Source organism: Physeter macrocephalus, chromosome 21 (genome assembly GCF_002837175.3).
Source record: "Physeter macrocephalus isolate SW-GA chromosome 21, ASM283717v5, whole genome shotgun sequence".
Lineage (NCBI taxonomy): Eukaryota > Metazoa > Chordata > Mammalia > Artiodactyla > Physeteridae > Physeter > Physeter macrocephalus.
This window is the reverse complement of record NC_041234.1, coordinates 101,737,766-101,753,004: the sequence shown is the minus strand read 5'-3', so window position 1 is coordinate 101,753,004 and position 15,239 is coordinate 101,737,766. Positions and strand designations below refer to the sequence as shown.

The 15,239-nt window shown below is 42.6% G+C and overlaps 1 protein-coding gene across 3 annotated transcripts in view; it reads right to left on the bottom strand.

Moving 5' to 3' along the window:
• UTP14A (UTP14A small subunit processome component) overlaps positions 1-7,920 on the bottom strand; it is a 20,204-nt gene extending 12,284 nt beyond the window's left edge. For 2 of the 3 annotated variants that reach the window (XM_007103036.3, XM_028482528.2), the window contains exons 1-6: positions 7,814-7,920; positions 6,681-6,759; positions 5,061-5,131; positions 4,505-4,569; positions 2,471-2,613; positions 2,011-2,166 (exon numbers count right to left, since the gene is read on the bottom strand). In XM_007103036.3, the coding sequence (XP_007103098.1) occupies positions 2,011-2,166; positions 2,471-2,613; positions 4,505-4,569; positions 5,061-5,131; positions 6,681-6,759; positions 7,814-7,839 (540 nt within the window). In that variant the 5' untranslated portion in view covers positions 7,840-7,920. The remainder of the gene's footprint in view (positions 1-2,010; positions 2,167-2,470; positions 2,614-4,504; positions 4,570-5,060; positions 5,132-6,680; positions 6,760-7,813) is intronic. The other variant, XM_007103037.4, reaches the window with a different exon arrangement.
• Between the last annotated feature and the right edge of the window lie 7,319 nt (positions 7,921-15,239).

The following is a 15,239-nucleotide window of genomic DNA, read 5'->3' as shown; positions in this document are numbered from 1 at the left end:
CGGGAGAGGCCACAACAGTGAGAGGCCCACATACCGCAAAAAAAAAAAAAAAAAAAAAAATCTCCAGAAATACTAGTATATTGCTAGTCCTTGGGCTTTGCCCTCTAAGGCACTGCCAGCCACAAAGGACCCCCTGACTTCTCTGTGCCATGTTGGTATAATTTCTCAAAGATGAACCTTAGAATGAATGGTACAGCAGGTTTGTGTATAGCATCTGGGCCCCACTCTGCCTCACATAGGGAGTTCCTGGAGATCAGAGACTGCGCCGTTCTCAGTGCAACCCGCCCCCACACCCCCGCATCTCATCTTTAATGACCAACTCGGCATTGACCTGCCATCTCTAAGATCATACCAGCATTTGGAAAAAGCAAGGTGCAGAACAGTGTGTAGTAGTACTACTACTTTTTTGATTAAAAAAATGAGGTAAACATAAATATATCCATAAAACTCTTAAGGTAACAAAAAACGTATAAAAAAGTGGTGACCTCTGGGTGAGTATGGAGGTAAAAAGGAGCAGATGGGGGACAAGGGTGGGGTCAGACTTTTCTCTATGTATTTTCTATACTTATGTTTGAATCCTGCAAATTGTATTACCTCTTAATTTTTTCCCCTAAAGTCTCCCTTCCATCCTGCAGCCACACTTTAAACCTGATCTCTTTTTCATGTGGAAAAGGAAGCATCCTAGAAAGAGAATGGTGGTGACTTCAACAACAGTATCCGAAACAGAGCTTATCCCCGTAATAAGCAATGACTTGCTCGCTTTCTAGCTATGGCGGCAAGCCATGTTTACTTTGATGATCTTTAATTATCTCAACTTCCTGAAACATAGGACACCAATTTTGGATTTATAGAAAGCAGAGAAGCCATCTATCCATGGTTTGGGCACTGATGTTTTGGACTATTTTTCTACTAAAGACAGAACACATTATAGACTGCATAACCAATGGTGTATTGGAAAAGAAAGGCTAGCTGTTCTCAAGTTGTTCAGACTAAAAATTGAAACTTTAGGGACCGACACAGGATTACTAACTTTTAATTTTACTAATGGCATAACTACCGTTCCACCCCCAACCCCATCACTTACTACCACCATCATTTTATAAAGGAAAAGCTATTTCAACACCATTAAAGTGGAAAGAATAACCTCATAATTAAAAAGAGCTAGCAACCTTACACCACCATACTCACAATTGTCCTTTTACTTCAGACGGATGAAACACCTGCCAGAGATCATTGTTTGGGAAACCCAGCTCTAAAATACGTTTTTTTTTTTTGTTTGTTTGTTTTTTTTTTTTTTTTTTGCGGTACGCGGACCTCTCACTGTTGTGGCCTCTCCCGTCGCGGAGCACAGGCTCTGGACGCGCAGGCTCAGCAGCCATGGCTCATGGGCCCAGCCGCTCCGCGGCATGTGGGATCCTCCCGGACCGGGGCACGAACCCGTGTCCCCTGCATCGGCAGGCGGACTCTCAACCACTGCGCCACCAGGAAAGCCCTAAAATATCTTTTTTATTTTCTGCAGCTCAGCCATAATGAGCTACTTGCTAAACATCTCGTCATTACCAGCAATCTGCTATGTTTTAATGCGGTATCCTTTTCAAGCAAACTTCGGTTCTGCTGCTCGTATATCCCTCCTAAGGCATCATTAATGCTGCCAGGTTCCTGATCGTCCCAAGGTCAGAATGTTGGCTTTAAAAGCTTTTAAAAAAAATCCAGTGTGTGAAAAAGAAAACATCGTTATGTTCCTGCTCTATTGGCAATCAGATGTGGTCACACAAAAACATGCAAATAACCATGCAGCGGACAATCCAAGCTGAGGAAGGGTGATGACAGAGCAACGGCAACTGGCTACGAATCTTGCTCCCCTGCCCCCTCCCTTTCTGACCGCTCAACTAAACTGACTGCAGCTGCCATTTTGGCTTAACGTGTCCAACAAGACCAACTGCAGGCTCTGCAATGTCCACATGGAGCAATCTCACCTTCCAAGGTGTGCTATCCTCATGTTGCACTTACCTTCCAGCCACTGACCACATGTTCGATGGGAGCAAAGATGGACTGCTGCTTGCTCAGGGGAAAAACCAGCTGCTCTGCTTGCCGGTTCTTCTGAACGACGGGATCCCATTTGGAGAGGACTTGTGAGGTTTTATTGAATGCCACTTCTCTGTGGATCTGAAACAGGCAAAGCAGACAGAAAGAAAGAGCCACGAAATTAAGCATCAAACTCAAAGGACCAACAGGAAACTAAGAGGCCATGTTTCTTAGTTTAAGAAAGAATCAGGATGCTAGAGATTAGCTCTTGCTTACTTCTCAGGACTACACTTCCCCTGAGATTAGTTTTAATCTTTTCCAGGGTGAGGCAACCACAACTTTCCTTCCTCCCATTTTTCAGGCCATCCCCCCTTCTCTTCTAACGCTATTTTTCCTTGTCAGTTCAATTTCTCCCCCTTAATGGACCACATTTTCTTTGACTCACTCGCTCAATCTCTTCTCTGTGAAGGGGTAACTCCACAGTCTTCTTCGATTTGACTCTATTCAGCTGCTTTTTCACAGCAGCCAATGAGGATGAAGTTTTAACAGGCGCAAGCAGATCTGAAAGGACCAGCTTTTCTCCTGATCCTGTAGAAAGGACAAACTTTCTGGTCAGACTGAGAAGTGAGGCAAAACCTCAACATCACATAGGGAGAGACCTCAGTAGAAAATGCTGGCAGACAGGCAGGTGTGCAGGGAAGCAGGAATAGTCCTCTTACTTCAGTCACTAGCCAGAGTGACGCCACTGCCTTCCTACATTCCCAAACGTGTTGGAAGGTGGAAGACAGAAAACTATTTAAAACAGTCATTTGCTTTTCTCCTGGTCTTTCTGCTTCCAGTCTTGCCCCACTTCAATTCATTCCTCACACAGCAGCCAGAGTGTTTTGAAAATGTAAATCATAGCATGCCATGATCCTGCTGAAAATCCTCCAATGGCTCTCCATTATACTTTGGTCCCTGTCTGTCTCTCCAACCTCATGTCATCCACAGATGGAGGATGCTCCAGCCGCACTGGCATTCTTCCTCTTCTTCAAACATGCTGAACATGTTTCTTCCTTAGCGCCTTTGCACTAGCTGCCCCCTCGCCTGGAATACTGCTCCCTATCTTTGCATGGGTGACTTTTCTTGTTATTCAGATCTCAGCTTAAATTTTGCCTCTTCAGAGGCTTTTCATGCCCAGCCAACCGAAAGCAGCCACTTAGTCACTTGACTGCATCTTCCTGTTGTAATTCGCTTATTGTCTCCCTGCACTAGAATGTAAGCTCCATGAAGTTGCGACTTATTCCTAATTGTAGTCCCAGAAACTGATATATGGTAGAGGCACAGTAAGTTATTTGCTGAATGGATAAGCTTGGAAGAATATATTGTTACCAGTTCTGGGAGGTTATGTTAATGGTTACTAGAAGCACATAACTCATTCAAGCTGCGTAAGTTGTGAATATGGTGGAAAAGATTTGGCATCTAGACTTGTTATCAAGTTAAAATCAAGTTTAAACACTGCCATTTACTAGATCATATATTCTCAATCGGGGTGATATCATTCCCCCACCCAGGGGTAAAAACTGGTTCTTTGGTGGGCAGGGGTTAAAAAAAAAAAAACCACTTAGATACAGCCATCCCTTGGCATCCATGTGCAGGGGACTGGTTCCAGGCCCCACCAAGGATACAGAAATCCAAGGATGCTCAAGTCCTTTGTATAAAATGGCGCAGCATTGATATTTGCACACAACCCATACACATCTTCCCATATATTTTAAATCATCTCTAGATTACTTATAATACCTAATACAAAGTAAATTTGATATAAATAGTAGCTGGTATGCGGGATAAACTCAAGTTTTGCTTTTTGGAATATTTTGAAATTTAAAATTTCAATCCACATTGGTTGAACCCACAGATGTAGAACCCACAGTTACAGAGGGCTGACTGTATTAGTTTTGTGTCCCTCCAAAGCTCAGCCTTATCTAAGAAAATCTTATTCCTGGTGGCAGAGTAGGCGAGGAGGGAGGGAGGAAGTGAGGAAAAGAAATGTCGAAAAAGGCTCCTCAGGGGAGCAATAAAGAAAAAAGTTTGAGAAACACTGTACTAGGTGAAGGTCCTTGAGTAGGTAACTTGACTTCTCTGAGCTCCAGAAGTAGAGGAGAGACTATCTGCCTGTCCGAACTCAATGCACTGTGAGAACTGAAATAAAAATGAAATCAGGGACATGACTAAGCTCGTGAGAGGCAGCTGTCTTCATTCACGTCCCTCTATCCTAGAAGTAGCTCATCAAGCTCAGTGGGAGACCTTGACTGTGGCCTTTTGGCTTTCTCCTAGAAATGGAAGAAATTCAAGAGCATCTGACTACCCTTCTTCACCCCCTCGCACGGTAGTATTTATGGTATGATTCATTAACCACATCAAAAACAGCTGGAAAGTGACCATTATGCTTTTGGAACTCCACAAGTTCCATGAAGAGAGTTTCCCTTGGTTAACTTACCTTCAGAACTGACATTGAACTCTGACACCTTCAGACTAGCCTCAGATCTCTCAGCCAATTTCCACCTGAAATTAAGCAAAACAGAATACAGAAAGAATGGATACATTTTGCTGGGGAACAAACACTTCTCTCTTCAAACAATGCTTTGGTTTCATTTCTATTCTAGAATCAGGTTTTGTCACAAAGCAACCAGGAAATCTGTTCCTAAGCTGGACATGGTAGTCTAACCATCTCTTAATGTAGGCTCAGCCCCTCAAAAACACACGGCAATGCAAGGTAGGCATAGTGAAAAAGGTATTGGACTTGAATTCAAACATATCTGGATTTGAATACTAGATCTGTCACTTATGAGCTGAGTGACTTTGGGACATGTCAATCTTATTTTCTAGTTGAAGAAACTGACATGCAGAGAGGATAAAAAACTTGCCTACAGTCTCCAAAGTACACGCTCTGACAATTGTATCTTCACTGTCTTAGGCACTCAATAAATGTTAGCTGCAGATAAGTCTCATGGAATCAGCTAGTTATAATCTGTCCAAATTGAAGGGAATGTTACCTATTCTTTCCATCAAGTGAACTGATTGCTTCCAGAAGCTTTTGATGCTTTCTTTCTCCATCACTGTCCCCCTGGAAACAGAAAAGGAAAAACCATCAGAATGATGAGGGGAGGGAAAAGACAGTATGGCAATTGAGGCCCATGTAAAATCTCTCATTCTTTTTTTTTTTTTTTTTTTTTTTTTTTTTTGTGGTATGCGGGCCTCCCTCTGCTGCGGCCTCTCCCGTTGCGGAGCACAGGCTCCGGACGCGCAGGCCCAGCGGCCATGGCTCACGGGCCCAGCCGCTCCGCGGCATGTGGGATCCTCCCAGACCGGGGCGCGAACCCGGTTCCCCTGCATCGGCAGGCGGACGCGCAACCACTGCGCCACCAGGGAAGCCCCCTCTCATTCTCTTGGTCAGTGGAGAACTGGTGAATCAGATGAGGTCTGGCATGCAGGCATTCCAGCACAAATGGAAAGAAATGCTTCAATAAGCCAAACTCCCTCATTGTAAGGAACATAGAGCCTTAGTAACCAGGAGCTAATGCCATGCCTCTGTCTTAACTTGTTTTGAGAAGAAAAGTGCCATGAGAATAATGTTTCTGTATAGAATATATAGTGTGATCTGACACAGAAACTGACATAAAAAAACCAATTTAGGGCTTCCCTGGTGGCGCAGCGGTTGCGCGTCCGCCTGCCGACGCGGGGGACGCGGGTTCGTGCCCCGGTCCGGGAGGATCCCACGTGCCGCGGGGCGGCTGGGCCTTAACTTGTTTTGAGAAGAAAAGTGCCATGAGAATAATGTTTCTGTATAGAATATATAGTGTGATCTGACACAGAAACTGACATAAAAAAACCAATTTAAGTAGTTTTGTCAAGAGAATAAAGAGCTGGAATTCCTATAGCAGCTGTTGGAGACCCAGCTTAATTATGCATATGTATATTTCAGTCGGATAATCAAATAACCCTCTATAGAAATCCAAACTTGGGAAATCATATAATACCATGTGTTTTGGTCTTATATACTCAACTTAAGCAACCTGAGGACAGTGTATCTTATATACGATCTTGGAATTCCCATAGCACTTAATACAATATCACATACATGAAACACTAAATACAGGTATCCTCTGCTTTTTGAAAGTTTGCTTTGCTTTACGCCGCTTCGCTTTCACAAAAGACCTACATTAGTATCTGCTTTTGCTAACTGAACAAAATCCGAAGTGAAAATAGCGTCTAGCATTTGTTTTGCAGTGAGTTGCTATAGAGGCAGCACATACTCAGAGTGGCACCACCAAGCCCCTTCCCTGGAAACTACACTTAGCATCTCAGCATCAAGCTGCCATAGCTTTGAACTGTCTATGAGCATCTATGCTTTATCTTGATTTATTTTGTGTTTCCATTAGCAAGATGTGTCCTAAGGTAATAGCTTCTTTGCTTTATGCCATTTTAGCTTATGAAAGGTTTCGTAGGAACACTCTAATTTGGGTAGTGGTGGAAACCTGTAACTAATTTATTTGTGAGACCTGAGCAAGTATAAACAATGTTGTCACCCCTTTTCTTTCTAGGAAATGTGGCATCTACCCTAATTTTGAGGCAGAAGGGAAATTGGAGAAGGTGGTTTAGTGGGTGTCACCCACCTCATCTTCACTGGTGCTCAAGGGGTACTCTCTTGGCAAATCCTCTAGTTCTTCCTGTTGGTTTAAAGCCAGAAGGCTGCTAAAGGAGATAAAAGAGAAATATTATCACTTGAAACAATTTTTCTTATATTGAAATGATCTCTAAAACATAACTGCAGTTCTTAGTACAGAATAGTTCTATCCCCTGGAAGAGGTGCAAACCAAGCAGTGTGAGCATCTTTGGAAATTTGTCAAGACATAAAATTTAGACTGCATAAGGCAGGCATCACCTGCAAGAGCTGAGCACTGGTTAGTAATACCCATACAGAACTGCATGAAAATGAAAAAGATCTAACACTCTTCAGTGACTGATTGGCACTCCATTTCCCACTGACCTCTGGTAGGCTGTAAAAATGTCAGACCCTAGGTAAGGTGGCAGAAGACGCTGTTGCTAGCCCTTGAGGCAGGGCAATATCACAATCAACACTTCTAAATCCTCCACATGGAAGATACCTGTAAAGTTGCAAGCTTACTTAAAAGTGACATCTTGATCATTTGTTCTCAGGAATAGGGAAACGGGGAATTGGAAGAAAGCAGCTGGAGCTTGCTCGGCAAGGTAGGTGCTTAACTTAGGAGACTGGTACCCAGAAACAAATTATAGAGTCTACCATTATCTAACGGTATATGTCAAACTCTGCTAGGTACCCATTACTAAACAGATTATATTTAGTTCCCCCGGCGGGAGGCATGAAACGTCACAGAAAATGTCGTGGATGACTCCAATGAGCAAAGGTTTCCAAGATAAGAGGAGTTTATAACGCAGTCACTGTCTGCGCGGAGGGTTGAAATGCTCCCCAGCAGCGGCAGAAAAAGGAGTCACGTGATGAGGAAAGTGCAACACGTTAACTTAGCTGGAGAGGGACAGGCCGCATCAGGACCAACAGGGATGAGACTAAAAAGCCGGGGAGTGGAGGGAGCGAATTAAATTAAATTAAAAGGGCTTTAAAGGATGGATCATGGAAATAGTAACTAATGGCGAAGTCTTGGGAGGGGAACAAGCGACGCCAGCTAAAAGGCGGCCTCCATTTCTCAAAAGCCCGGGAACCCGACCCGCAACGAAACCCAGACCCCTCTTCCCGTCCGCTACCCCTCACCTCTCCGCAGCCCGACTCGAGCTCATCTCACCAGCCTGTATCTCACATGGGCCAGGAGCGGAAGCCGAAAGGAAAGCAATTTCCGTGCCGGCCGCAAAGCAATTTCTGCTTCCGCCAATCACGCGCGACAAGGTGCGTCACTTCCGGCCCGCCCCGAGGCGTGAGAGAAACTGGAGCCACTGCGGGAGGGTTCCGCTGGGAACCGGGAGACTGGAGATAGAAGCTTGTCAGCGGACGGCGCTTTGCTTACCCCACCCACACCTCAGCTCTCCGGCGCGCCAGCGTATGTCCTCCCGGCCCCTGGGTTCCCTCGCGGCCCAGGTGGGTGAGCTTAGCGGGAGGGTGCTGCGCTGTTGGGAACCAGGCAAAGCTTCCTGCGTCTGTCCGTGATCGACAGTGTCCTGCGAGCCTGCTGCCAGCCAGCTCGAGGCTTTATTGACCGCCCGGGAAGTGGCCAGCATCGTGCTAGGCCCTTGCGATCCGCCCATGGACAAAATCCCCTTTCACCCCGCGCCCCTTTGTAATTGCAGCTCTGGGGTTCCTACTTCCCTACGTAACAAAGTTTCATCCAAGAATGGGCTGTATCAGTGGCTGCAACTTCCTCATCTCCCATCAACTTTTAAGAATTTTTTACACAAATGCCCTTTAACTGATGAGGTGAGAAAATGATTTGCCAGCCTCCATTTAAACATTTGGTAGTAATAGCAAAACTATTTTATAGCTATATTTGAAAAATTACTAGTTGCAAAGGAAATTACTGGACAATCTAAAAGTCATAGCATTGATTTTTCAAATTCTGCAACAATAAACCATGTTTTATTTTCCTGCTTAAAAAAAGAATTTTCCTTTAATTTAAAAAAATGTAGAAAAGTAATACACGAAAACATTCTTGGCATTTATTCTTCGAAGCCACTCCCATTTTGCTTTCGCCCCACCATTCCACTGAAACTACCTGGACAAGATCATCAGTGACTCCCAAGGTTGCTAAATAAAACGGACACTTCTCAGTCTTTGTCTTCTCAGAACTCTGTGGTATTCGATACTGTTGGTTTGTCTTCTTAGTCATATTCAGGGAATGTCTTTGACCATCTACTATGTGCCAGGCCTCTCGGCAGTGGGGATACATTGGTGAATGAAACAGACATGTTCCATGGCTTTATAGAGTCTACTTTCTAGTGCGATTAAAGACAATTTTGTCGTGGTTGAAACTCCATCCTGGGCTTCCATGACACCACTCTCCTTGTATCTTAGCTTTATGACCATCTTCCAACGTCTTCACTGCTGGAGACTTCTGTGCTTACTCCCTAAATGATGATGTTCTCTAGGTTCTGTACTCAGTGCTCTTTGTTTATCCCATGTGCTCTTCCTAAGCCTTTAACACTTGTATCAGGATTTCAAAAATCTATATCTCTAGCCCAGATCTCTTTCTTGAACTCCAGACTAGTATCTCGGATTGCCTTCCGGTGTTCCTTTTTATCCCACTGGCACGTCAACTGTGAAGTGGTCAGTGATTTCTATCTTTTCTATCAGAATTCTGTATTTCCCATTTCTGTGACTGTCACCATCAACTACCCAGTTAGTCAAGTCAGAAGTCTGAGTCATCTTAGATTCCTCTCTCCTTTATGCTCTACAGTGATTCCCTCACACTGTCGGTTCTACTTCCTAAATCTCTCTCACGTATCTCCCTACCTTTCTGTCATTATTGCTGTGGTATCAGACCCTTACAATTTTAAGCCCGTGGCATTGCCGTAATCTCTTATAGAAAAGGGGAGCATTAAAGCATATTGATGGGGCTTCCCTGGTGGCGTGGTGGTTAAGAATCTGCCTGCCAATGCAGGGGACATGGGTTCGAGCCCTGGTCCAGGAAGATCCCACATGCCACAGAGCAACAAAGCCCGTGTGCCACAACTACTGAGCCTGCATGCCATAACTACTGAAGCCCATGCACTGCAACGAAGAGTAGCAACTAGAGAAAGCCCACGTGCAGCAAGGAAGACCCAATGCAGCCATAAATAAAATAAATAATTTTTTTTAAAAACATATTGATGAAGAGCATGGGTTTTGAACTGGACTCTCTGGGTTTGAATCTTATCTCTGCTGCTTACTAGCTTTGTAATTCTTTTTAAAAAAAATTTAGTTATTTTTATTTTTGGCTGCCTTGGGTCTTATTGCTGCCCGCGGGCTTTTCTCTAGTTGCGGTGAGCGGGGGCTACTCTTTGTTGCGGTTCCCGAGCTTCTCATCAGGTGGCTTCTCTTGCTGCAGAGCACGGGCTCTAGGCGCGCGGACTTCAGTAGTTGTGGCACTCAGGCTCAGTAGTTGTGGTTCACGGGCTCTAGAGCATAGGCTCAGTAGTTGTGGTGAATACACTTAGTTCCTCCGCGGCATGTGGGATCTGCCTAGACCAGGGCTCGAACCCGTGTCCCCTGCACAGGCCGGCGGATTCTTAACCACTGCGCCACCAGGGAAGTCCCTAGCTTTGTAATTCTTTACTTAACCTCTCTATGCCTTTGTTTCCTCATCTTTAAAATGGGAATTATAATAATACATTGGATAGTTGTGAGGGCTAAATGAATTACTATACATAAAGCACTAGAATAAAGGGCAAGCCCTTAGTATAATACCTGTCACATTAAAATGCTCAATAGATATTAGCTCTACTAATTATTTTTTAGGGCTTTTCGGTCTTTAGTCTCTCTTCACCCAATCACATAAGTTGGACCATGTCATTCCCCTACTTAAATGAAGCAAATAGACCCTAATCACTTTCAAGAAAAAAATTAAAAAACTCTTTTGTCCTGTCTACTTCTTCAACCTGTTGGAATTGCTTGCCCCTTCCCCCACGGCAATTCTAATTATATTTTTATGGGCAGATGATGCTCTCTTAATCTTATATAAAGTATGAATAAAAGCATTTTAAGAAAACATTGACATGTTTTATTGATTTATACTTAATCTAAGTAAAGACAGTGTGTGTGCTATGCAAATGCTGCTTTAAGACAAGTCCCCTAGGTACCCCCCTTCCTAGCTCTAACCAGATTGCTGCCCCATTTCCCTCTTATGCAGAATTATGGAACAGCTGAGACCTAAAGGAGGAGAAGGAGCCAGCACTGGGGGGAACTGGGGATGAGTGTTCTGGGCAAAGGACCACCATGCAGCTTGCGGGATCTCAGTTCCCCAACCAGGGATTGAACCCGGGACATGGCAGTGAAAACGCTGAACCCCAACCACTAGACCACCAGGGAACTCCCATAAGAACCCTTGATCTTGATTAGAGCTATTAGTGATTATCAGTAAAATAAAAATATATCCCCCCACAAGTATGTTTATATATCAACTAGCTTACATTTCACAAAAAGGACCTGGGCTCAGCCAAAACTTGCAACATGGCAACAATTGTGATTTTATGATAAATTCATGATGTATGCCCTGCAGCATCTAACCTACTCCTTGAATATAGTAGGGGCTCAGTAAGTGTTTTTTGAATTAGTGAATGAAGTCATGATAGTCCATGTTATTCATTCTCATAAAACTGCATAATTATAATTATTTTACATAACTTTAGAATTTACAGAGTGCCTGCTATGGTCTGAATGCTTGTGTCCCCCCAAATTCATATGTTGAAATCCTAATCCCTGATATGATGGTATTTGGAGATGGGACCTTTGGGAGGTGATTAGGTCATGAGGGTGGAGCCCTCATGAGTGAGATTAGTGCCCTTATAAAAGACACCCCAGAGAGCTCCCTTGCCCCATTCCACAATGTGAAGACATAGCAATAAGGTGCTGGCCATGAACCAGGAAGAGGGCTCTCACCTAACCATGATGGTACCTTGATCTTGGACTACCAGCTTCCAGAACCACCAGAAATAGATTTCAGTTGTTAATAAGCCACCTAGTCTGTGATCTTTTGTTATAGCAGCCTGAACAAACTAAGACAGTGCTTTTATATCCATTATGCCATTTTGTTCTTTTTTTAAATTAAACTTTTAATTTTGAGATAACTATAGATTCACATACAATTGTAAGAAATAATACAGAGATCCTGTGTATCCTTTACCCAGTTTACCCTAATGGTAACATCTTGCAAAACTCTAATACAATATTACAGCCAGGATATTGATATTGATATAGTCAAGGTACAGAAAAATTTCATCACCACAAGGATCAGTCATGTTGCCCTTTTTACAGCATACCCACCTTCCTCCCACCCCTGCCTCCTCCTTAACTCCTGTCAATCACTAATCTGCTCCCCATTGGTATAATTTTGTCATTTCAAGGATGTTATATAAATAGAATCATACAGGATGCAACTTCTTGGGATTATATTTTTTCACTGCAAATTCACTCAGATTATTCTGTATATCAGTAATTCATTTCTTCTTTTTGTTGTTGTTGTTTTTTAAGTGTATAATTCAATGGTTTTTAGTATATTTACACAGTTGTGCAGCCACCATGACAATACATTTTAGAACATGTTCATCACCCCCAAAACAAACCTTGTACCCTTTAGCCATCATCCCATGGTTGTATAATAGGAACTATATTTGATCTTTGTCCCTGGATCCTGGCACAAAGCTCCCAAAGTCCTTGGAATTTTCTGAGTGATAGGAGTGCCTTTTGCCAATGATTTAATCAATTATACCTATGTAATGAAGTCTCCATAAACCCCCAAAAGGTCAGGTTTCAGAGAGCTTCTGGGTTGGTGAACACATGGAGATGTGGGTAGAGGGGCATACCCAGAGAGCATGGAAGCTCTGTGCATCTTCTCACATAACCTGGCCCTTTGCATCTCTTCCAATCTGGCTATTCCTGAATTACATCCTTTTATAACAAACCAGTAATCTAGTAAGTAAGCCAGTTTTCTTAGTTCTGTGAGTCACTCTAGCAAATGAATCGAACCTGAGCAGGGGGTTGTGGGAACCTTCACTTTATAGTCAGTGGTCAGAAGCACAGGTAACAACCTGGACTTGGGATTGGCATCTGAAGTGGGGTGGGAACAGTCCTGTGGGACTGAGCCGTTAACCTGTGGGATCTGATGCTCTCTCCATGTAGATAGTGTCAGAATTGAGTTAAATTTGTGGGACACCCTGTCAGTATCCACTGAGAAGTGGAAAATTGCTTGGTGGTGTGGAAAAGAACACACATTTTGGAGCCCCATCCCAATCCCTCCCAGCTGTAGGCATCCACTTAATCTATTTTCTGTCTCTATAGATTTGTCTATTCTGGACATTTCATATGAATGGAACCATACAACATGTGGTATTTTGTGACTGGCTTCTTAGAATAATTTTTCAATGCTCATCCCTGTTACGGCATGTCTCAGTACCTCTTTCCTTTTTAATTTTAGAAGAATGTTCCATTGTATAGATATACCACATTTTACTTATCTATTATTTTTTTCTTTTTCTTTTTTTGGTTTCTTTTTATTTGTTTATTTTTTTACTTATCTATTATTAATCAGTTGATGGACTTTTTGATTTTTCCACTTTTGACTACTATGATGTATCATGATGCTATTATTTTTTATATTACGTACATGGTGAACATTTGTTTACAGGTTTTTGTGTAGTATTTTCGTTTCTCTTGGGTATATACCTAGGAGTAAGATTCCTAGGTCGTACAGTAATGAACTGCCAACTTTTTTTTCAATGTGACTGCACAATTCTACATTCCCACCAGCAATGTATGAGGCTTCCAGATTTTCCACATCCTTGTCAAAACTTTGTTGTTGTTTGTCTTTTTTTTTTTTTTTTGCGGTACGCGGGTCTCTCACTGTTGTGGCCTCTCCCGTCGTGGGGCACAGGTTCCAGACGCGCAGGCTCAGCGGCCATGGCTCACGGGCCCAGCCGCTCTGCGGCGTGTGGGATCTTCCCGGACCGGGGCACGAACCCGTGTCCCCTGCATCAGCAGGAGGACTCTCAACCACTGAGCCACCAGGGAAGCCCTGTCTTTTTGATTATAGCTATTCTGGTGAGTGTGGAGTAGTAGTATCTCAATGTAGTTTTTTTTTGTTTTTTTTTGTTTTTTGCGGTACGCGGGCCTCTCACTGTTGTGGCCTCTCCCTTTGCGGAGCACAGGCTCCAGACGTGCAGGCTCAGCAGCCATGGCTCACGGGCCCAGCCGCTCCGCAGCATGTAGGATCCTCCCGGACCAGGGCATGAACCCGTGTCCCCTGCATCGGCAGGCGGACTCTCAACCACTGCGCCACCAGGGAAGCCCATCAATGTAGTTTTGATTTGCATTTCCCTAATGAATAATGATGTTGAGCATCTTTTCACATGCTTATTGGTCACTTGCCTACCTTCTTTGGAGAAATGTCTATTCAGATCCTTTGTCTAATTTTCAGTTGGGTTAATTGTCTTTTTATTATTAAGTTGTAAATTTCTTTATATATTCTGGATACAAATCCCTTATCAGATACATGATTTGCAAATATTTTCTCCCATTCTGTGGGTTCTCTTTGCATTTTTTTTGGTGGTGTCCTTTGAAGCACAAAAGTTTTAAATTTTAATGTAATCTAATTTATCTTTTTTTTTGTCACTTGTGTTTTCGGTGTTGTAGTTAAGAAACTTTGCTTAACCAAGGCCACAAATTACCCCTCTGTTTTATTCTAGGAGTTTTACAGTGCTTGCGTTTAGTTTTATGATCCATTCTGCGTTAAGTTTGCATAGGGCGTGAGAAGGGGTCCAAATACATTCTGCATGTGAATATCCAATTGTCTCAGCACCATTTGTCGAATGTTTATCTTTTTGCATCTAATCATGAGGGATATTGGTCTGTGGTTTTCTTATCTTGTAATTTCTTTGTATGGTTTTGATATCAGGATAATGCCTCATAGAATGAGTTGGGAAGTATTCCTTCCTCTTCAGTTTTTCTGGAAGAGATTGTGCAGAATTGGAATTAGTTCTTCATTAAATATTTAGTAGAATTTTTCAGTGAAGCCATCTGAGTTTTCTTTGTGGGATGATTTTTAACTACAAATTCAATTTTCTTTAATAGATACAGGGCTATTCAGGTTATTTTTTTTCTTGAGTGAGCTTTGGTAGTTTGTGTCTTTTAAGGGATTTGTCCATTTAATATAAAATTTCATTTTTATTGGCATGATGGTATTCATAAATGTTACTTATTATTCTTTTAATATCTGTAAAATCTGAAATGATGTAAACTATCTCATTGGTAATATTGTTATTTGTGTCTTCTCTCCTTTTTTTTCCTAATAAGACTGGCTAGAGTTTTATCCATTTTGTTGATTTCTGATTTATTTCATTTCTTGTGCTTATTTTGGGTTTAATTTTCTCTTACTTTTCTAGTTTCTTTAAGTTGAAGCTAAGGTCATTGATTGGCAAATTTTCTTCTTTTCTAATATAGGCATTTAGTACTATATATCCCCCTTCAAGTATTGCTTTCTCAACCTTTCACAAATTTT